The sequence below is a fragment of the Python bivittatus genome, unplaced genomic scaffold, assembly GCF_059951505.1.
Source record: "Python bivittatus isolate LINGU-HERP-01145 unplaced genomic scaffold, Pbiv_v1 ctg000220_np1212, whole genome shotgun sequence".
In the NCBI taxonomy this organism is placed as follows: domain Eukaryota; kingdom Metazoa; phylum Chordata; class Lepidosauria; order Squamata; family Pythonidae; genus Python; species Python bivittatus.
Window position 1 is genome coordinate 32,049,224 of NW_028277048.1, and position 23,829 is coordinate 32,073,052.

General features: G+C 36.3%; 1 protein-coding gene across 1 annotated transcript; it reads left to right on the forward strand.

Annotated features, from left to right (window-relative positions):
• Positions 1-1,793: 1,793 nt before the first annotated feature.
• Positions 1,794-19,943, forward strand: PSMD12 (proteasome 26S subunit, non-ATPase 12). Its single transcript, XM_007433211.4, has 11 exons — positions 1,794-1,978; positions 5,204-5,263; positions 5,780-5,908; positions 8,903-9,010; positions 14,319-14,423; positions 15,139-15,288; positions 15,433-15,567; positions 17,053-17,165; positions 17,702-17,876; positions 18,358-18,435; positions 19,510-19,943. Exons 1-11 carry the CDS (start codon positions 1,871-1,873, stop codon positions 19,717-19,719), a joined length of 1,371 nt encoding a protein of 456 aa, XP_007433273.1. The 5' UTR covers positions 1,794-1,870; the 3' UTR covers positions 19,720-19,943.
• The last annotated feature ends 3,886 nt before the right edge of the window (positions 19,944-23,829 follow it).

A 23,829-nucleotide genomic window follows, 5' to 3' on the forward strand; every position in this document is an offset into this window, starting at 1 on the left:
TTTCAGCGTCATTAAGCCGCTGCGTAATAGCTTTTGATGAACAGTTTACATTATTTTGAATTTACTTAAATTATTTTATTTTGATGTTATGATTTTTATTTACTTTTCATTATTACAACTGCTATAACTATTTTTGTAATTTTGATTATATTAGTTATATTTAATTTTATTTGTACTTACTGTGGACATTTTAATGTTTTATGGGTGCTTTTGTTGACTAAACTGCAGTGAGTCTGCATTGATTTGGCAGTATACAAGTAAAATAAATTAAGCAAACCAATGAATAAATAAAATGTAAGGTGACCAAGACTGAAACGCTCCTAATGAAATTCAGTACAATTTACATTTGAGTAAGTCGGCATAAGATAAGTTATAAAGCATAGGAAGGATGTTTGCAAAAATAACTAGTCAGTATAAAATGTTAAAATATGCTCTAAATATAATCAAAATGCTCAAAAGCAACTGCAAGTACTCTAAGTCAAGTTTGAAGTATGATGTATCACTATTCTGGAGCTAAAATCAAATGTGCATTTCCAAGGCAGATACCTCTTTAATATCCACCACAATGATTCACAAACATATTTTTCCTGGCCTTGAATGTTACTAAACTCTCAGTGCTAATGTAGAGTTCCTAACAACTTTATTCCACTGATACTCTATACAGTCCTGCAACTTGAAGTGTCAGAGGCATTAGTGAAGACCATCTTCACTCACTATCCTTGTGTTTTTCTTCCTGTTATTTTACCCTTTGCTTATTCCAACCACATGATAGAAGCAAGTAGACCTGGAATGTGTTAGTTTAACCTACAGTACATATGCAGCTTTTGGCACTTTTTGGTGATTTTTCAATTCTGCTCAACTAGCCAGGATCACAGGCAGCAACCCAGTACTGTATAAGAATAGAAAGCTCCTGCCCCCATCCAGTTCCTGCTTGCTGTGTCACGAATTAGCGAGTGCTTTATACAGAGACCAGTGATGCATCTGGTTGAGCATTTTTTATCAGCGTTGGTCAAACTTTTTGGCTTTGAATCTAGCTTGCTTTTTGCTGGAATCCAAGCCCCATCAGCTAGACCCCAGTGGAAAATAATTTGAGTCAAACATACATTTAGAATTAGGGAAAGGAGCATCTGTGAGCACAGGCATTTATTTTCAGAACCAGAACTGAACTCAGCGATTGTTCCACCTCAGAGTTTCAGGACAGAGTGACCCGACTCTGACTTCTTTTGCTTTCGTGAGACAGGCAAGGCGGTTCATAACACACGCCTCAGTGAAACGGAGCTTCTCTCCGACTCCTGCTTTCTCTCCTTCCCGGCTACCGGAGGAGGCAGTCGACGGCTTTCCTCCGCATGGGATGCTTCAGCAGCGTCGGACTACGACTCCTGAAACGGAGTTTTGCAAACTCTAGTCACGTACATCTGGAGGGCACCAAGTTGGGGAAGGTAGGCTTCCCGTTTAGCGCGCTCCTTTCTTTTTCTGACTCCGACACGACCGCGCAAGTTGGCAGATCCCACAACAACTCTCTGCTCGCTTCCCGTCTTTCCCTCGATGATGAATCCGAGGCTGGTATAGAGCCTCCGGATCTGGGCTGCAAAAATCCGGACGCCCACTATATTGCAGAAAAAGAGATGCAAAGGACTCTTGACCGCCCCGATCTGGTGGTGCAAGGCTAAGGTTAAAGCGCCCCCACCTTGAGGTGGCTAACGGGGTGCCTGCTGCCGGGCGTCAGACGCGAGGGGTCCTTGGCGGCATGGTTGTCCTCGTGGATGCCTACGCGAGACTGGCCAGGGGCTTCCGGTTCCGGTGAGTCAGTGCGTGACTGAGTGTTTGCTTGAGAGCCTGTGAGGGACTCTGGGCTGGACGAGACCCGGCCATGGCGGACGGTGGTGCGGAGCGGGCCGATGGCCGCATCGTGAAAATGGAAGTGGATTACAGTGCCACGGTAGACCAGCGTCTGCCCGAGTGCGAGCAGATGGCCCGGGTAAGGAGCAGATGGCCCGCTGAGGGCTGAGTCATGGCGCGGCCCGACTTAGGCCGCATCGGCCCTTCGCTAGGAGCTACTCCCCGGGGGGTGGGAGATCGCCTCGCCAGGCTGACCCGGGCCGGGGGCTCTGGCAGGTGGGAGAAGAGCGGAAGGGCCTTTCGCCTCGCGGGAGCCGCGTTGCCCGGCATGGGAAGGGAAGGGAAGGGAAGGGAAGAGAGATGCCTCAGACCGGTGGCTCCGCTCCTTTGGCGGCTGGGATGGGAGAAACGGGGCAAAATGCTGCTCTCTTTCCTAAAGAAGTGGCGCTCGCGCGTGTGATAGGCAAAGGCATGTCACTGCGTATTTCTGTAATTCAAGAGCGGTAGAAAGGGGGACGAACCTTTTCCCCCGTACGCTGCTTTTCGGAGGAATGAGGCCCCCAGAGTTAAATAGTTATGATTGCTCCTATAGAATTATAGGCCTTTTCCTTATTGTAATATTACAGCCGAATATTGTAATATTACTTAGCGAAAGGTGTCAGCCTGCGTTGAAAGAAAGAGGCAATTATATTTTTTGAGGTTACTGAGGTCAGAAGTAACACTGAAATTCTCCGAACGTTTACTGGAGCTTAATAAACTCAGTGGACTTCTGGCTCGCTGTAAATCGGTGCTGCTGCTGTTCCTGTTTCGTGATTTTTAGCTTTCTTTTAATTCTTGTCGAAGTTACAAGAATATTAATACTATATGTTGAAGTAATATTAAAGGGTTTGCATGGATTTAGGCTAAGGGACACCTTGTACTGTATATCTTAGGTATCTGATGAATTGCTGTACAGTACTTTTTTATTTGGTTCTGATGCACATGGCATCACTGTGTACTCGAGTGCTACCTTTTGTTTCATTCGCTGTGTGTTATTAATACTAACTGCACTTTCCAGTAAAGGGGGGACTGGGTACTTAAGTATAGAATTTTTCACGTTGTTAATTTCTTTATAGAATTGGGTGCTGATAATGCTAGCCCAGATTTACTCCCTAGAGAACAATAGCTAATTGAGAATCCATTATCCTAATGGTATTTCAGTACCATTTATTTAGGCCACTGGGATACAGTCTCTTCTAGCAGATATTTTATGATTTTCCCTTGTGCTTATCTCCATTCTAGAAGATGTGAGTCCATGAAAAAAATCTATCCTGGGTGCTAATTATCTTGAATTTAGAAAACAGTACAAAGCTGCCCATCACTATCCAGACCAAGTGGTGATGGTGAAGAACTGTTACTCTCTGCCATATTGATTACAAGTCATGTTAGCCACTTGCTGAACCCCAAATTATCAAACTGCATTTTAACTTAGTGTGTTCGATCAACTCAGCCTTGTGATTCATTTATGTGAATGCTGCGTGAATTTAGAAAATCTGGTTAAGTGGTAAAGTCTCCCTACAGTTGATCTTAATTTCTGATGATTTCAAGGATGTATCCATGTAGGTTTCTTGGCAACAATACAGAAGTAGTTTGCTTTCTTCCAGAATTTCTCTCTTTTTAAAAAAATTCTAATCTAGTTTACAGCCCTGGTGGTCTTTCATTTAAATGCTAACCTGATCTAACTCTGCTTAGATTTTTAAGATTAGCCAAGGTTGACCAGGTGCAGCCACCTACTTTATATTTGAGTAAGCCAGGATTAAATTGTACTGTACATGGAAACGTTTGTAATGTGAATACTAGCTAAAGCATTGAACTGAGAGGTTTGTGCAAGAGAAGGATCATTCATATTCCTTAGAACCCCTTATGATAAATGCAGGAAAGAAGCCTAGCATCCAGAGTGGGCACTGACTGAGTCCTCACCTCCCTTTTGGCTGTGGGAAACAAAGTGAAAATGATCAATCTGGCCAAAGAAGTTACTGCACACAGTTGGAACTTTAGGTGCTGCCTCTGTCAGTGGAGTGATTTGAAGACTTACCATAAGAAGTTTCCCTCTTTGTGCATTTCTTGAACATAAAGGGTATTGTTGGTATGACTAAATTATTGGAGGAAGGTCTCCCCACTCTACCATGGTCTAAAATGATTTGGAAAGAAATGTGCAGCACATGGAATCATAGTATGAAATATTCAGTTACATGTTGGGATTTTTTCTTTTAACAGTGCTCTGTGTTGGTACTAAATGCAATATACTGCTTTTAACACCACTGTTAATTCATTTTGCCATGACAGGCTTGAGATAACGCATTTATGAATTTGTTTCTTTGTGTAAACATTGCCATTTTCCCCAGCTTGTTTTTTGCAGTAGCAAAGAATTTTTCAGGGCAGTACAGTTTAGCAATAAAGTACATATAACTAGATGCAATAATTTAACTGGAAAAGAATAACTATAATAGATTATTATGTTTGGCAGAAGAGAAATGTGTTCACTGTTTACTTGAGAGAGGAAGCAACTTGCATCTGGCAAAATGAGGGGCATACTATGATTTCCCTCTCAGCATCTGAATGAATACCTTATAGACTTAATCTTGATAAACATTTAAAACATTTCTGAAGACAGTTTCCACAGCATCCTGCTGTGGAGTAGTTCCTTTGAAATTGAGTATAATATTAAGGAAAATGCATTCTAAATTAAGGAAACTTAAAGGTACAATTTGACTCTCACTATTTAAAATGGCTATATATTTTTTTGTAATGTTGGGTAGCTTATTTGGAAGAGAATACAAAGCAGTTGTAATTTGAGGGGTGAAACTTTGCTTCTATCTCCAGGAGAAGCCCAGGCAGCTAGAGTAAAAGGATATAGATCCACTGGTCTTGTTCCTGGTGTAGTTAATCTTGACATAAGTGTAGTTGAAATCAACAGGCTCCATTATTCTGTTTGAAATTTAATTGCTTTCCATGCAGCTTGGTTATGTTTGATACAAGCAGGATTTGGCTCTTCTATTTTAAATTAAACAAGTAAGTTTATTCCAGCAATACAGCAATCTGTTTTGTTTAGCCATGGTTTACTGAAGAAACCACAATTTTCTAGGTTCATGTGGTCTAGTCTGTCATGGTTTACAAACCAGTCTTGGTAGATTCCCACAACATGTTAGCTTACCAAGTTATGTGACCCAAGCCATAGTTTCCTAACTTGTTATAACTAACACCTTTTTATCCAGCTTTGTTGTATGTTATATTTACTAGATATATAACTTGGCAATTCAGTTAATTTAGAAGTACTTTGCTGTTTTGTTTTGTTTTGTTTTGAGCACTGTACTTTCTGTTTTAGGATGGAAGGCTTCAGGAAGCAATTGAGACATTGCTGTCACTGGAAAAACAGACTCGAACTGTAAGAATACTTGAAATGAATTAGTCACTTTTTCAATTTGTAACAAATTAGTTGCCCATTATTTTCTCTTGTTGTATGTAGCTCTTCTGCAGATATCAAAATGGTAATTGATATCTTTTCCTCCAGCTTTTTAATATGTGCTTATAAACAATGAGATTCTCATTGATTTTAATTAAGTTGTAGAAAACCGAGTGGAAGAGAGTTATTTTAGAGTAAAAGAGTATGGGAGTTAATGCTTAAATAGTACTAGTAAATTATTTGATAAAGTAAAATCTCCATTTATAAGCAAGAATAATGTGTGGAAAAATTGTTCTAAACCACCCTGATATGAGTGCTGGAACAATGAAATGATCATCCGTGTTGACTTTGTGAAATCTGAGTTACTTTCCTGCTGTAGACTTCATCATGTAGTCAGAAATGTATTTTCATATATAGTTAAGTTTTTAATTTTTTTTAAAGAATTATTGTAAATATTTTATACTGAAAAATGATATTTTATCCCTCATGCTTTTTTAGGCTTCTGATATGGTTTCCACATCTCGCATCTTGGTTGCTGTAGTAAAAATGTGTTATGATGCTAAAGACTGGAATGGTCTTAATGAAAATATCTTCCTTCTTTCAAAAAGAAGGAGTCAGTTAAAGCAGGTGAGTTTACTAAGGGAAAGGGGGGAGGGGTTTGTAGAGTTACAAATAATTATACCTGTCTATTGATGGAATAGTACCCACAAGCAGATTTTTCCTTGTTTATTTGTGTATTTGTTTAAAAAAGGTTTCTCCTGCTTTTTCATTTAATAAAAAGCACTCAAAACAACTGTATATATCTCTTGAAGTTGCTCTGGAGAATTGGAACAAATTTGACAAATATGGAGGCTCTGTGTGTAGTATGAATAGGACCAGTCCCAGAATTCTGTTTCTATAATGTTGGCTGTAATTAAAATAAAAAAACTAGATGTTCATAAGTAATCTCTAAAACCATCAATAAAAAGTACTTCCTGTACCTGTGAAGTCAGTTTGTTTTGATATATGCTATCTGATGAAGCAGTTTAAAAGTACAAGAGAAACAGAATATGTGTGTGTTTGTAGCAGTTGCTTCTATCTATTATATTGTTTTTAGCAGAAAATAAGCTACAGGTGTCTTTTCCTACTTACTAGAATTAAATTTTGGATTGCCACTGTCATTCTTAAATCATTGTGGGTCCTTCTAAGAACCATCATTTGAAGAGATACCACATTATGTATTTTGTCCCTATTTGAACACGTGTTAAATACATTTCCATGTTCTATATTGATCTTCATCATTTAAGTAATTAGAGTATTCCGAATTAAGAATTCAAAATACAATGAATGTATACCACAGCTTCCCCCCCATCAATATAAATTCTCTGACCTCAGCAGTTGGCAACACCTAGCTGATTATCAGTTACATTTGTATTCCACTGCAATCAGTACAACTTACATTTAAAACATCCGATGTGTTCTTAAGAGTATCAAAATCAAGCAGGAATCAAATAGCAACTTAAAAATGAAACAAAATATGGCCCAGTCTGGTTAGAGTATTTTCCAGAACAACTTAAGTCTCCAGCACCTCCCGGAACGCACTCAGGAAGAGAGCCAGTCTGATTGACACAAAGAGACTGGAAAGTAGGACCTCATTTTCCTTAATTTCCTAAAAGTGGGACACTAGAATTGGTTTCTCCATAGATGTCCTAATGAAGCTGATTCTGGTTGGAGCAGGTAGTCTGGCAGGTAATTTGAATAGGGGACCATCTGGGAATTCAAGGGTTTTTTGGTGATGTATTCACCAGGAGTTGAGCTCAACTGAACAGTGCCTTTACCATCTGGATGTTCAGACCCTTTTTTTAGAGTTTTAGTTTCTTCCACTAATTAAAACACTTGAGCTTTTCTCTCTCTATTTAAACACAAAACAAATATACCAGGGAACGTAGAAAAAGTTAAACAGGCTGAAGGTTTAAGCAGCTATTTCATATCTTACATACACTAAAGTTGCACGACAGAAGGTCTGAAAAATTGTTCACACCCAGCTTGCCACCAGGTTGCACGTGACTATACTTTTTGCATACCTGTCCTAAACCATGGTTTACAACTATAAATGGCTAGGTTTGTACAATACTAAACCGAATATTCACATTTTAGCTTAACATGATGTATAAATCCAGATCCTAGTTTCATATTTCTTTGGTGTAGTCTCCTACATTAGACTAGGGGACTATTGGAATACTATATGTCATAGCTCAAAATTTCATGCATATAGTAGAGAATTGGACATAACTGTTTCCAGAATCATGTAATATATATTATGTCGAATGAAAAGTTTTGCTGTACTTTGAAGATTATTTCCTTGAGGTTTAAAATTTTCTGAAGTGAGATAAAATATTGCTAAATTATTTTTTCCGGTTACCTTAAGATTTCTGTAAGAGATTAAATCCTAATGACTTTTTACAATCTTGTATTAGTTAGCTTTTTTTGTTTAAACCTAACAATAGGTTTTTCGTAATTATTAGATCTGGTCTACAGTCCACTTTTCATTTCCTATCTGTTGCAGTTTACTCATAGTAACATATTTGTACTGTATGTAACATCCCAACTCAATACCCCCCTCCCCTCCATCCTTGTGAAATAGGCTTGGGCTGAGAGATAGATAGTAATTGGTTCAGAGTGATTTAAATCAGTTGCGTTTCTAGCTAATTTTGATTCAGCATGTACAATTTACAGTAATAGAGAGTGAAATTGGAAATTCCCACATGGTCAGTGGATAATTTGAAGATAGATAATAAAGGGGTTTTAAAGTTGATTATAAATCATTTGAAAGGTACAAGTTTATATCCAAGCCTGTATTTCATTCTTTTATAAAAATGACTTGAACTTGTAATTGAATATATAGCAGTAGTGACTATGAATGGAAACATTGCTTTGAATAAAAAGTAATACTAAACAAATTAAAAAGCTGTCTGGGTGGGATATTTTTAGTTTATTTATGTTTTTTTAATCTTTTTCTCCCTTTCAACTATTGCTTGATTGCTTAAAAAAACAACCCATAGGCAACCTCCCTCTACCCAAAAGATGCAAATAAAGCAAATAGCAAAATTATATATAGTACAAATAGCAGTTCAAGGTCTCAGGAAAACTAAATTGCACTATTTTTGTTGTTTTAGTAAAGTTGTATACAATACCATATATTATGCAAAGAAAAATTTAGTGTGTTGTAATTTTAAGTTGTAGCAGCCATGAGAAGTAAAGAAAGCACTATTCTTTTGAAATCCTAAAGCAGGCAAGTGACTTTTATTCTTTTACCACATATTGCTGGAGACGTTTCTGTTTTAGCAGCTTAATCTAAACTGTGAAAAGTAAGAAATATTAGACAAAAATAACTCAACTATATCCTTCTGCAGGAAGTCCCTTTGCTCCATGTGTATATCTGAAAATAAAAGGAAACAATCACTGACAATTTCCTGTTTGTTTTGTCATATCTCTTCCTTGGATTGCAAACATTTTCAGTTTCCTTTGATATTTTGAAATAAAATTGCATAACAGGCAGCATTACTGAAACAAATGAACACCAATGCTATATATGCAAGTTTATATTCACATAAGTGTAATCTTTCTCATTATTCATGCTAGGCAGTTGCTAAAATGGTCCAACAGTGCTGTACTTACGTTGAAGAGATTACAGATTTACCAACCAAATTGCAATTAATTGACACATTACGTACAGTGACGGAAGGAAAGGTAAGATATTTTTCCTGTTCACAATCTGTGAGGCTTTTTTATTTCTTTGCAATACTTACCTAACACCATAACACTCAGTTTTTTAGTGCCTTGCAAACTAAATGTAGTCATCATGGAACAATTTAATAAATAAATTCCAACTTTAAAATGTGCTAATGAAGGGTAAAACAGCATAGAAATAGACAGTTCCAAGAAGTCAAGAAATATGTCACAGACTAGCACTTGGTAGAGCAGCCATGAAGGCCTTGGAAAAAATATTCAAATGCCATGATGTGTCTGTACCTACAAAGATCAGAATCATGCAAGCCACAGAGAACCTGTGACACTCTATGGAGTTGGACTTTGAAGAAGCAAGTTAGGAAGAATATTGATGCTTCTGAACTTTGATTTTGGAGAAGACTCCTGAGAATACCGTGGATAGCCCAGAAAACAAACAAATGGATCATTGAACAAATCCACCCAGAGTTCTCACTTGAAGCACAAATGACCAGGGTCAAATTATCCTACTTCAAACACTTTATGCAAAGACCTAGCTCTCTGGAGAAGACTCTTAATGCTGGGAAAGGTGGAAGGAAAAAGAAGAGGACAACCAGTAACAAGGTGGATAGGCTCAGTTATAGTGGTGAAGAGTACACCTTTAGAAGACATGAAGGACCAGATTAGGGAGAGATCATCATGGAGAAAATCTACATGGTCGCTAAGAGTTGACAGTGGCTTGATGGCATGTAGTCAATCAATCAATCTTGACTCATTCCCTCTTATACTTGTCTTGCAATTCAGTCCTCATTCTCTCTATATGAGCAAGCCACCTCTTTTATACTGGTCACTCACATTTGTATTCAGTCTGCATGTGTGCATTACCCATTCATTCTTGACCTTGTCCTTGTTTTATCACATGAGGTTCTTAAGAAACTTACTCTGTCTTCATTCAGTGTACTTTTATGTTTCCCTTGACATATCCAGCCCAAATGGCAGCAATCTTATATCTATTTTTGACAGTATTACTAACTTAATACATAAGGGAATGCTGTGGACGCTGTGCATCTTGACCTCAGCAAAGCATTCAACAAAGTCTCATAATCTCATTAAAGAAATAGTAAAATATAGGTGAGATAACTGTTAGATGGATTTGTAACTGACTGTCAGCATTCAGAGAGTACTCATAAATGGCTCCACATTAGCTTGGAAAGTATTATTGAATAGAGTTCCACAGGGCTGTCCTGGGCCCTGTGATATTTAGCATTTTATTAATGACTTGAATGAAGGGGATTAGGGGATGATTATCAGAGTTGCAGATGACCCAAAATTAAGATGAGTAGCCTACACTTTAGAAGAGAAGATGATTCAAAAAGATCCAAGTGGGCTGAGCAGTAGCCTGAAATAACTTTAACAAGGAGAAGTGAAAAGTTCTCCATCTGGATAGGAAAAATGAAAGGGACATACATAGAATGGGGGAGACCCTGGCTTGGCAGTAATACATGTGAAAAGGGTCTCTGTGTTCCCCTGCACTGAAAGTCTTCAAACAGAGGCCAGATAACCATCTGTCTAAAATGCTTTACTGAGAAGGATGTTCAACTAGATAACTTCTGAAGTCCCTTCCAACTCTTAAGATTCTATGATATCACGATGAACAGGATCTAAGGAGGATCTATGCATCAGAGCATCCTTGATGGAAAAAAGCAGAAAACAGCCTAAACTGAATATTCCTTTGTTTCCAAGAGCATGTTAATGCTGTTCAAACAGATGCTACATCTGGGAGAAGGTATCACAGAGGAAAGAAACATTTCTCTGTCTCAGGAATGCATCCTCAAACTTTGAAAGAGATCCTAGCATCTGGGAGGCTGACCTTTACGAAGCTGGCAAGATTTATGACTGGAACATTAGACTCAGTTCCAAGACCTATCCCTATCCCAGATCACTACAGTGGCTTTTCTTTAGGACCAGATCACTAGCATAGTGCATGTAATAGTGCCAAGCATGGTAGTCCAAAAACTGCATTTATGGCTAATCCCAGTGCCACTCAGACTATCAGTCATGGATGAGATGTTCAAAGATATCAGCCCACTGGGATAGAGCGCTTACTTCCAAAACAGTTCAGTGCAGGAAGTTCCTTCATGAATCAACACTACTGATTATCCACTTGGCTTTCCTGTCAAGCCCATGTTCCAGTGACTGGGAAGACAGTAGCTGGTAAGTTCAGCTACAAATCCTCGCAACAGACCACCTGCTATCTTTTTCTAGCATTTGTATCCCTGCTTGGCATAATGTTGCACTGAATTTCCCACATTATATTTATTGCCGCATCTCGTAACCTTTCCATCAGAAATTACCAAACACTATCTGAGGCACACCTAACAAACTATCCCCCGTAGTTTTGCATTAGTTCTTGCTAATTTTTTCTTTATTTGTTTAGAACATTAACGGTATTTTTCCGATTGTCAGACTTAGATGCAGTCTACAGGCATACACATTAATGTAGTCACTCCCCAAGCACACAACGTCCGTATTTTAACTTTTCTCCAGTTTCATGGCTTATTGGCAATCTTGCCCTTTTTCAACATTCACAGAACATTTATGATTCATTATTTGTTTTGTTGAACACTAATATTTATAGCATTCATTTTGACTCCACTGAAAATTATTATTTTTATTATTCCCATGTAAATCTCTAAAATGCATTTTCTAACTTCAGTTTCATCCTGAGTAATTTTATCATTTTTATTCTTGATTCCATTCATTCTGTTGGAAGCTTCTCCTTTAGCCTGTTTCCAAAAGAGTGTTTTATTTCCACCAAAATTGCTCTGCATTTTCTCTGCCTAATTTTAACTGCTCCTTGTTCTGTTTGATCACATCCTTTGCAATTGTTTTTTCCTTTACAGCCATTTTATTATATATGTTATAAAATGGCTGTACTGTTCTTGAATGGCTGTGTTCTCCCAATGATTATACTGTATGGCTTTTTAATTGTTTTAAAATTTGTATGGTCTGTATGGCTGCTTTATTTTTTTAGTTTTTTTGGTGCTGTTTATGTTTTAATTGTAAACCGCCCAGAGTCACGAATGTGAGATGGGCAGCTATATAAATGTAATGTAATGTAATGTAATGTAATATAAACCAACTTTCATCTTTATATTTTGCAGCAATCATTATTTTACATGCATTTTTCCTTCATAGCCTTTTTTATTTTTTCATTCCATCAAGATACCTTCTTGCATACTTCCCATTAATGGGACTTCACACACTTCTGTAGCACTCTGTAATACAATTCTTTTCACTCTGTTCCAAGCAGCTTCTGCACCAAGGTCATTTATGTCAACTCACTTTTCATTTGTTGGAATATTAATCCTTGTCTTCTTCATGTAGGACTCTTTCTTAGTTCCATTCCTAAGCTGTGTGTTTGCATAAATTGACTTATGCTCTAACCATATATTTGAAACAGGCCTTTTAATCAGCCAGATACTAGGTCTGTCATGGCTTTGGTCAGTGAAGGTTTTCACACAATTTTTTAATAGGATAGAGGAGACTAGATTACCACCCTTAGTTATGTATATGTCTCATGAGCATTCCCTGCTAACAGTAGGGACAGTAGCATTCTTTTTTGGCCAATATGTCACAAGCACAACCAAAATCCAGTTTTGTATCAAGCATGATCATGGTATTTAGTGCAAAGTAGGACTTCTAATCTGGAGACTACCTTGCAAGCCAATGTACTGTTGTCCACATCCCACAAACAAGGAGGGTCATGGCATATACTGAGATGTTTTGGATGCGTAAAAAAGCCCTGATGCCAAAAACACAATAAAGGAAGCATCAGGTGATAGGGATGTCCACAGTATTTCACATTCAAAAGGGCTGTCCTGACTATTCTCAAGGGGTTTTGTATTGAAAACAAGGTTGCAATTTGTACACCTCTGCTAGGTGATCCTATGGGGAAACTTTGTAAAGGCCTTTCATGGAAGAGGAAAGAAGCTCAGTAAAACTTCCTCAGAAATCATGATCTGATTTCAGTAATAAGATAAAAAGGGGTCTTCTGAATTATATCTAAATTCCTTTCGGTGTCTTCTTGAGTTAAACAGCTAATACTCTATTTATGTTGTAAAGCTTTTCATCAATACCATTAATATTTATGTTTTACCGAGTTAGAGAAGTGACATTTTAGATGCTGTATAACTGGATTCATTGCATAAATAACTTTTTGTATCTTGGTTCAGACAAATAAATTGCTTTAAATGAATACATATACTCTTACTATTGCTTTTATTCTGGTCTGAAATACATAGTTTTGTCAATATGGCTTGCTGCATATGCTCTTCTTGGTTACTGCATTTGGAACATATCAGTACATTAAGAGTTTACATACTTTGAGCTGGGATAGCCAAAACAATTATTATATAACAACAAAAAGATAAATTCACACTCCATTAGTGAACTGTTGACATATTTTTGTCAGTATTTGAATTGTGGTTGTCACTCTTTTTTTGACAGAGGAACAAGGCAAGGGAATATTGAGCAGTTTGAGGGGAAAAAATATTTAAGTTCTGTTCCTGAAATTTTCTTTATTCTTTTTAAAAATTGCATAGTTGTATACAATCTTTACAATGTTACCTTGTATATATTTTAACAATCTAGTTTGTCAACCTTTATACTGATATATGTACTGGTAATAAGTAACAAGAAATAAAGCTTGTTATTTATTGTTATTGGCTAATGGTTGAATGTGTTCCTGCCTTGCACCAGCATAGTACCAGTGCACAGACAAAGATTTGATAGGAGCCCTGGTTTTCCCCCCTCCATCACAATTCCAGGACATTATGATAACCAGGTGTTTATATGCCTTCCATCTCTCTCTCTGTCCAGTCAAGGAATAACTGAAATGTCCATTCATTATAATAACTTGGCCTTGTGTCTCATTAGCACATAAGTAAGAACACACTAAGGTTTTATTTATTTTACTTTTGGATTTTATTTTTTTCCAGGTTAATTTTTTATTGCATTATAAAATATGAATACTATACTATAGAATACAGATAATAATAACTGAATACATTGATATTTATACAACAGAAACTGGAAACTATTAACACTGATGGTGATTTAGATAAGTTAAGCCTTTAAAAATGAGAAAAAATTATATCAATGTTAAGTATGATTTTTAAGATGTTAATAAACATAAAATTACTTGTATAATTGATGCTAAGTATGATACTGATATATTTTATAAAGTTTCTTCCACATACAGTATACAACACTAGGTTCATGCAATGATAGGTCATATTTTACATGAAATTAAATGCCTTCCTGTTTTTAGATATACGTTGAAATTGAGAGGGCTCGGCTGACAAATACACTAGCAAAAATAAAAGAACAGAATGGTGAAGTAAAAGAAGCAGCCTCAATTTTGCAGGAACTTCAGGTAATATAAAAGAATTGCTTGGCTTGGGATAAGTTCCTGTGTTTCAAATACTGTTACCTTTCTTTTCAATTTTTAAAAGCTGTTTTGGTCAGTTATCCAATAGTAATATAAGAACATTAAATAGCACAGACATTTTTGGTATTTATCTCTGTGTTTTAGGTACCTTTTTAGTACAGCATTTAAATACATTGCCTACACAGTATTGTTTACTTGTCAGAAATGGTTGCAGAGTTTACCTTTGCCAATCTGAAGATAACCAGCTTTGCAGGAGTTCTCTCAAGAAAACAACGAAGAGTTATCTAAGAAGATGTACCAGACAGCGTTTGAAATCCAGTATGGTGCTTGTGCAAATCATTTTTTGCAATGGGAGTTTTTTTCCCCCTCTGCCCCCCAGCCTTTAAGAACAGATTATTAACAACTTGACCTGTGGTCTGACGCCATCTGCCAAAAAGCTCCTTCATTGAATTTCACTTTGAATTTGACAAAAACTCAAAATAAATGAAGCTTATTCAACTGGAAATTGAATAGAATTTGTGTCTCTAGAATCTTGTTATACTTTAACCTGTTTTGATTTGCTGTATAATTGTAACTTTCAAATGAAGAGCTTTATTTAAGTCAAATATTAATTACTGCTTTTGTTAACAAACAGCTGAGTGTGCAGTTCTTAAAATTTCATGTGTCATAGTCTATAATATTTTCATGTTCTGAACTTTAGGTGGAGACCTATGGATCAATGGAAAAGAAGGAGCGTGTAGAGTTCATCTTGGAACAGATGAGGCTTTGTCTGGCTGTAAAGGACTACATTCGAACTCAAATTATTAGCAAAAAAATTAACACCAAATTTTTCCAGGAAGAAAATACTGAAGTATGTCTGATGGTAGAAAGCTTTTGATTTGCTGGTTTATGGGGTGTTATTCACACATCTTATATAGTTTTCACACTACTGGGGAAGTGGCAGATGTATATGCTTAATGTGTCTCTCCTAACCCAACATTATTTGACATTTCAGAAACTAAAATTGAAATACTACAATTTAATGATTCAGTTGGATCAGCATGAAGGTTCTTACCTTTCCATTTGTAAACACTACAGAGCTATTTATGATACACCTTGCATCCAGGCTGAAGGTGAAAAATGGCAACAGGTAACAACAAAAGGAAAATGCATTACAAGCTGTTAAGTTGTCTATATAGTCAGATTCTGTTTAAATGGAACAGAAGCTCCCTTTCTGAAGGTGTTTATTTTTTAGGGCAATGAAAATCAAATGCTATCATTATCCTACTATAATCAAAATTTCAGAAAAAATGTGATTCACGTTCTACGTACATCTCTTAAAGATTTTTCTGTTTCTAGAACAGCTCCAAAGTTACTTTCTTTTTTATTAAATAAAATGTAGCTGTAGTTATAGCTGTATAGTTAGATTCTATTCTATCAGGCCATAAGGAAAATGTCTTAAAACAGAGTTGGATATGATTTGGCAGTTCTGCAAATATGGAATACTTCTTTAATTCTTGAAATGGACTTTAATCCAGCTGAAGCTCTTGAAGTAGAAAGGAATAATTTTTCATGTGTTTCTGTGAAACTATTTCACGTATTGCTCAAACAGGTTTTTCTGACTAAAATTAGAAAACTGCAGGGAGAAGGAAGAATCAGAGGCATTGTTGGAAGTGCGGGCAGTGCTGGAGGCTGGTGCTTTGCTTTGCAACATTTAACTTCCTATCTTTTTAATTAAAATATGTGGGTACATTGGAGACCCAGGTATACAGGCTTCTGTTGCATCACTAGAGGAAACATTGGGCAGAGATCTCATTCCAACCTGGGCATGCTTAAATAACAAACAGTTATTTTTCACATTCCTGTGTGTGATAACTAGAATTGGGCAGAACCTCTGAAGAGCGACCTTCATGAGTGCAGGATTCTCCACGGATGCTCATATCTTATTCCACCTTGTGTACGTTTGCTCCAACCATAGAGTCAGTCTAGTAGGAATCTGAACCAGGCTTGATTCTCATGCATGTTAAAGCATGAAAAGTTAGTAGGGAACTATAAGTGGTCAGTGTAATAATGATAGGAAAGTCAAATTTTAACCCTCTACAGTTCGTAACTAAAGAAGTTATGAATGAATATGCCAAAAAGGCCCAGGAAGGAGAAGTTATTTTAAGTGATGTTATCCAAAATTTGGCACTGATAAAAAGATACACATAAATTATTCAAGGCATAGGAAACCAGAGCTCCTATTTGCTTAATTTTCAAAGGTATCTTAGGAATTGAAGAACCTCATAGAAATGTATGGAACAATGTTCTGAGTTTTTGAAAATGCTTTCCAGGTACATATATGGGAATTCCACTAAATCAACTTAAATCTTCCTTAAAATGAAGAATTCTAGCATAACAAGAAAGCTTTAATTTGTTTTCAAGAAGTTTCCTAATTTTTACATACAGTTGAAGAGCAGTTTAGCTCATTTTAGCTCTCTAAACTTATAATCCTGAGATAAAATAAATTTGATTACAGACAAGTACATAGAATAAAAAATTCAGTTTCTTGTTCCAAAAGGTACTTGTAATGTTGTTTAGTTTGATAGATTAATACATCTCTGCAGAACATTCTCTTTCCCTTTCTCTGAAACAGGCATTGAAGAGTGTTGTTCTTTATGTCATCCTGTCCCCTTATGATAATGAACAATCTGACCTGGTGCATAGAATAAGCAGTGATAAAAAACTAGAAGACATTCCCAAATATAAGTATGTAGCTTTTTTCATTTTAAGAATACATTTGGGGTGGGGTGGGGTGGGGAATGCTGATTTATGGAATATGTTCCCTGTAGAATTTCATATAATATTCATAATGCTGTATTGTTGGAAAGAGGTGGCTAAGATATATAGTGAAGATATTTGAATTACCTCTATTTATAGAATGTAAAATAATAGTTTGCAGTGTCGTTGCACATATAAGTATTGATTTCTATTCCCAAGTTTTTAAATGTGTGTATATGTCAAACTGAAACTCTGTTAGTATCTTGATGTATATTTGTAAAGAATTTACTGTAAGTAGATGCTTCTATATTGGATATGTATACTGGTGCTGCTGCACTCTTCTGAATTAATAGTTTGTTTTCTAAAGTATTAATACAATTACACATATTTAATAACGCAAGTAAAATTGTTAAATTAATGCACTGGTGTTACTGGCAGAATTGTTTTGGAAAATACAGCATTCTGATGAGTGTGAAAATTATTTAACCATTTACAGAGGCTCTCTTTCTTTCTTTCTTAAACAGAGATCTTTTAAAACTATTTACCACTATGGAATTGATGCGCTGGACTACCCTTGTTGAGGATTATGGAAAAGAATTGAGGGAAGGATCCCTTGAAAGTCCTGCAACAGATGTGTTTGGCTATACAGAGGAAGGTGAAAAAAGATGGAAAGATTTAAAAAACAGAGTAGTGGAACATGTAAGTCAATTCTGCTTTCTAGCCATTTGTCATCAATAGCAAGCTTCCTTTTTATTAAAACTATTTTTGTCAGTAGGACTGACATAGTGTTTATTGCCAAACTCCATTTGAGAAGTTATTTTTAACAGATACACATATTTGTTCTAGTTGGAATACACATAAGACATTGTAGCAAAGACAGTGCTGTTCCATATAAACAAACTTTGTTACAGAGAGGAATGTGGAAAGAGTGCTATCTTCTTTAAAATGTAACTCACTGCTAATTCCTTCCAGCAACTTGCTTGCCGTGTATTAGAAGTTGTATCTGAGAATATCTTGTATGTTTCCTGCATATTAAACTGAATAAATTATTTAATTCACTCTCAATAAGTATTTGAAATGTAAGCAAATACTTGAATCCATTGCAACGTTCCCTTTTATATTTTTGGAAATTATTTCAATTAATTCCTAATAGTAGTCTATTCTGATTTTTTTTTTTTAGAATATTAGAATAATGGCAAAATATTATACCAGAATTACTATGAAGAGAATGGCACAGCTTTTGGATTTATCAGTTGATGTAAGTGATGCTCAAGATTGCTTATGGATTTTACATGAGAGAAAATGTACAGCACAGTTGAAAAAAGAGCTCGAGTAGTGTTTTTGGAGCTTTTAGAATCCGATCCCCAGGGTGATGCACATTTAATATAATAATAGAATCAGTAAATCCTATTGAGATTCTGGTCCTGTTCATACTTCTCTGGGATTATTTGTAGGTGAACTAGGTGAATTTACAGTATATCTGAGGAAATTATGTAAATTTGTACTAGAAAGTGGGGGGGGGGGTTGGCCTTTGAGTCAGTGTTGACTCCTGGCAACTGCTGGGACTAGTCCCTGTCGTTTTCTAGGCAAGGTTTTTTGAAAATGGCTTGCCAATTGTTGAAATTTACTTGTTCTTTTTCCTACATAGTAATTCTAAAAAGTGTGTAGAATAGAAACAAGAATTTCTTAAGCTATGGTTCCTTAGCCTTTGCCAAATGATACGCCAACTAAAAAACTCATTGTAATGGCTAGCCCCATGCTCCCCTCTGTTTGGGGATGTTGTCTGTACCTCAAAGTGGTAGCATCCAGGACATACCTTCTTTAAGAGAAGGGCCATAGGAAGAGTGCCCAGGTAGGTGCTCTTGCTTTAGGCTGCTTCAGATGTTTTTAGGCAGCAACACCCAGTTCCTTCCCACCTCCCTGTCATACTCCACGTTGCCATTATAGCCATCATAGTTACATGGGATTCTATGTTCTGTAATCACTTCCAGAATACTGCTACGCAGATATTTATTCAGCTTTAGATAAAGGTTTGAGTTGTCTCACACAAGATTATTTTGCCACATTAATTAGCTAATTTGCATGTTAAGGTTGTGGTTGAATACAATCATAGTTTCAATGCTGAATCACACTTTTTAAAAAAAAAATGACATCAGATAAGCCAGCCAAATAGAATGTTTCTTAAGTACATTTATTGGATCTCTCTCCCTCTCTCTCTTCATTTCTTCAGAGTATGGGTAACTGTGATGTATTATTATGAAACAATCAAATTTCATTCAAAATGGTTTGTTAGTTTGACTACCTGATTCTGTGTCATTTATTTGCTTTACAGGAATCTGAAGAGTTTTTGTCCAACTTAGTGGTGAATAAGACCATCTTTGCAAAAGTTGATAGGCTGGCAGGAATTATCAACTTTCAGAGACCCAAGGACCCAAATAACTTACTCAATGACTGGTCTCACAAGCTCAATTCACTGATGGCTCTAGTTAATAAAACTACACACCTCATTGCCAAAGAGGAGATGATACATAACTTGCAATAAGGTGCCTCAGTAGCCTTAATGCTTTAGAGAGGCATTGAATTGGCCATAGAGACTTTATCCCACTGTATATTTTTTCATCTCTCCCTTCCAGATGAAACTTAGAACATAATCACTCTTGAAGAATTGTTGACAATTAAGTTCCTTTGATTATTAATTTGGTTTATAACAATTTTTTGCTGCAATTGATGGGGAAAAATAAAATTGTACTGCTTGTGTAATGGAAATGGCCTTTGATTTATCCCAGTTCATCCTGCATTTGTCTGACTTGCATATCTTTTTACTGCTAGATATATAAGTATGTTGTAATACATTCTTTTATAAAGAAATGTGACAAAGTGATTATTTAATGTTGATTCTCTTAGACTGGAATTTCAAGCATGAAACAAATATCATTTCTCTCCTATACTAAAGCATGGTAGCTTTATAGCAGATCAAGAAAAGCATGGAATTAAGTTGTAGCTGTTTTGTATATTTTTATACATCAATGTCTTTCACTTTACTTATATTTAGCTAGGTACATTAACACAAAAAGTCACCAAAAAAAGTTTAAAGTGTTGTTGATAGTTCATTGTGTCTTGATGAAGGAACTATCTAGGCTGTTTCAAGTAACCTTAAGATTTAAAATGAAAGCAAAATGTAAATAAGCCAGCTGGTGTCCTAACCTTGCGTTCATCTGGTAAATAGCTGTGAGTTTTGGTCCATAAACTATCAAATTTTAAATGTACAGCCCTGCAGAATGCTATATGCTACTATTAATTCAGTTAGATGAGCCATGTTCAGATATGAATACAGATTGTTTCCAACTAAACATTTTTATAAATGGCACTTAAAACAGTATAACAGCATGTATATGTAAGTGCCTTGGATACATTGAGGTTAATGCTTTGAGCTTGCATTTTTTAAATTGCATTCCTTTATTCTACTTGGCAACTTGCAAACTTTGATTAGGAGATTATGATGTGATATGAAGTAAGAGGTGGGTGGGTGAAGGTCTGCTCTTCAAAAGAACAAGTTTCATTGGGCATGCTCAAACATTGGATCATAGCCTATATAAACAAACAAAATATTTGTGTTATATGTTTTGCATGGTGTGATGTAAATAGATCAGTTGCTTGTACAGGCAAATTTTGTTCAGGTTCATTCTGAGATTTACTATTCTATATAAGAATTATTGATAGTTAATCTTTACCTGTTGCTTTTGTATCTCATTGTTTTTTATAAGAAACTCTAAGTGAGTGCACACAGAACTTTAAGTGATCTCATGATCAGACACTATTTAGAATCTGGACCTCAATTAATGCCTTGGTTTAGAGAGATACTGGTAGAAGAAGAGGATGGAAAGTGGTATTTCTGAATATCCCCCTCCAAAAAACTCCAAATCTCTCTTCAATATAGGGGAACTCTTTGAGTGGGTTAGGAAAGGGCAATGGATGGATTTCCAGAAGAAGGCAGCCACCCCAACCTTGGCCATGTAAAACCTGACCTTTAATTTAAGTGCTATGTATTGCATGTGGTGTCTTATTAATGTAATGAAGGGCCAGAATATGCAATACTTTACATAAAGTGTTTGTCCAGCATACTAAGTGTGGCTGTATTGTGCTACCCCATGTTGTGATATGAGCCCAGTAAGTATCTAAACCATGCTTGATTCTCATATGTATTAAGCTGTGCAAAATTGAGAGATTAATTTCTTATTTGCTTTTACTAAAGTTGTATGTGTCAGAAAGCCAATGTCAATTGAACTCTATTGCCTTTGCTATATTGCAAACTGTTTTTCACTGGCTTCAAAGATTACAAAATATGCCACTACTTGATTTTAGATAACCTCCCTTAGATTCTCTTAGATTCTCATGCCATAGTCCACTTTATACAGGATTATCCTACAACACTTAGAAAAATTTTTAGTGGCAAAGAGCAGAGAAATTAACTGCTGACTCTCTTCAATTGACAGTTCTGTGGATTTGAACAAATAGTTGCCCTTTTTTCTATAATGCAATCCTAGATTCTCCTGAGCTTCTACCTACCATAACAGTGGTGGCTCCCATGCTCCTTATATGACATTCAATTTATATGAAAAATATATTTTCCCTGTGATTCCTTCTGCCTTCACCTAGAGACCACTTTTAAACACTCATCAGAGACAACAGAGACCTGGCACATGCAGCCCATGAAGTCATTGCTTAATCAAAGTTGAATAAACCATAATTGGCCAGGTCTAGTGGCTGGGATCCCAGAACATACCAGTGAAACCAACTGCATTACAGATAGTCCTCGACTTACGACCATTCGCTTAACAGTTCCAAGTTATGACAGCACTGGAAAAAGTGACTTACGACCAGTCCTCGCACTTATGACCATCGCAATGTCCCCACAGTCACATAATCAAAATGTGGGTGCTTGACAACTGGCATGTATTTTATGACAGTTGCAGCGTCCCAGGGTCACATGATTGCCATTTGCGACCTTCCCATGGGGCTTCCGACAAGCAAAGTCAGTGGGGGAAGCTGGATTGACTTACCCATGGTGATTCGCTTAACGATCATGGCAAAAAAGGACAAAATTGGGCACAACTCACTTGACTGCATAGCTTAGTGACAGAAGTTCTGGTCCCAATTATTGTACGTTGAGGACTACCTGTATATATGTGTTGTATGATCCAGATGAAGGTACACCACCTCCAGCAAGATATTTTCTAGATTACAGACCTTTAACAAACTGAAAAAGCTCTTTTGAAGGGTCTCTATATGACTCCAGTATACAGTATATTTGAACCCATGGTGAGAAAGCCACAATTTACTGAAATAAGCTGGTAGATATTTTGCCTTTATCTTACTCTTACCCTAATAACCTTTAAATTAGAACAGATTTACTTAACTGTACGTGAAACTGGTCTAACGGCAAGTCATTAATGATGTCTTGTATGGGCTGTATATTTTCCCCGTGATATATAAAGCTGGTTTAAAGACTGTTTAGTGCAAGTTATATCCAAAAAGTACTAGTATTGTTGATTGCAAACCAGAAAAGTATTGCTTTATAGGTAGCCTTAGTAAAAATAGTGGCACTTTCCTTCGCTCTTTCCTGTGGAAAGCAGCTAACGTGTGCATATGACAACTTAATCTGCATGAGTCAGACTGGAATGGTATATTAACATGCAAATCCTTTTTCTTCAAGAGCTGATGAGACCCAGTTGAAGTTCTATGTTTAACCAGTAAGGTTCAAACTCATTTCCGTTTCCAGTGCAATTGAATGAAATTCTGAAGAGAGGAATGGTGGATTAAATATAAAGATGAGAAAATTGGACAAAAACTAATTTGAAAAGCAAGTTACATTACAATAGAAGCTTTTAAACAGAAATTGCTGATTTTGTGCTCTAAAATGTTCAGCAATTGCAACTGCCCCACAGAGTTTCTTTCAAGTGAATAAAGTTTACAAGCACTTTCCCTTTTTGGTCATCCACCAGCAGCATTCTCAGTGTATACCCCCATGAACCTTTTGGAGGGATGGAGAAAGTTGGGATTACAGTATCAGATAATGTGCTGAATGTTTATTCCATTTATCTAGAGTATCAGGTAAATCGGAGTGCATGCACTGATTTTTCTGAGCAAGAGTCTGTTAATTTTTAGGGAGTCTACTTGAGACATACTTTTAATAAGGAATAGTAGTCTTTATGTTTTGGTAATGCCACGCAATTCTGTTGGATTTTAAAAAGTACAGATTTATTACTCACTGGCACTTAATGCTTCTGTACAGACTATTTTGTATAGGATTAGTCACATGATGAGCTAAACCGTGGTTTGGTTAATTGAGATTTGAGTCAATTACAAATGGTTGGATTTGCAGAACATACTAAACGATAAACTGGTTTGTAAAATAAAATGGCTGGATTCATGTAACTTAAGCCAAAACTAAATAAACTGCATTATGGCTTAATATGTTGTGAGAAGTAATATAAAAAGTAATAGGATGATTTAAATATGCATATCAAAACCACAAATTTTGCTTAAATACCAGTATAAATATAGTATCTACTATAAGGTTAAAAAATAACCTGGTGCCTGCTGAATGTATTAGACAACCTCTCTCAGTATTTTGAATCATAAGTTGTGCTTT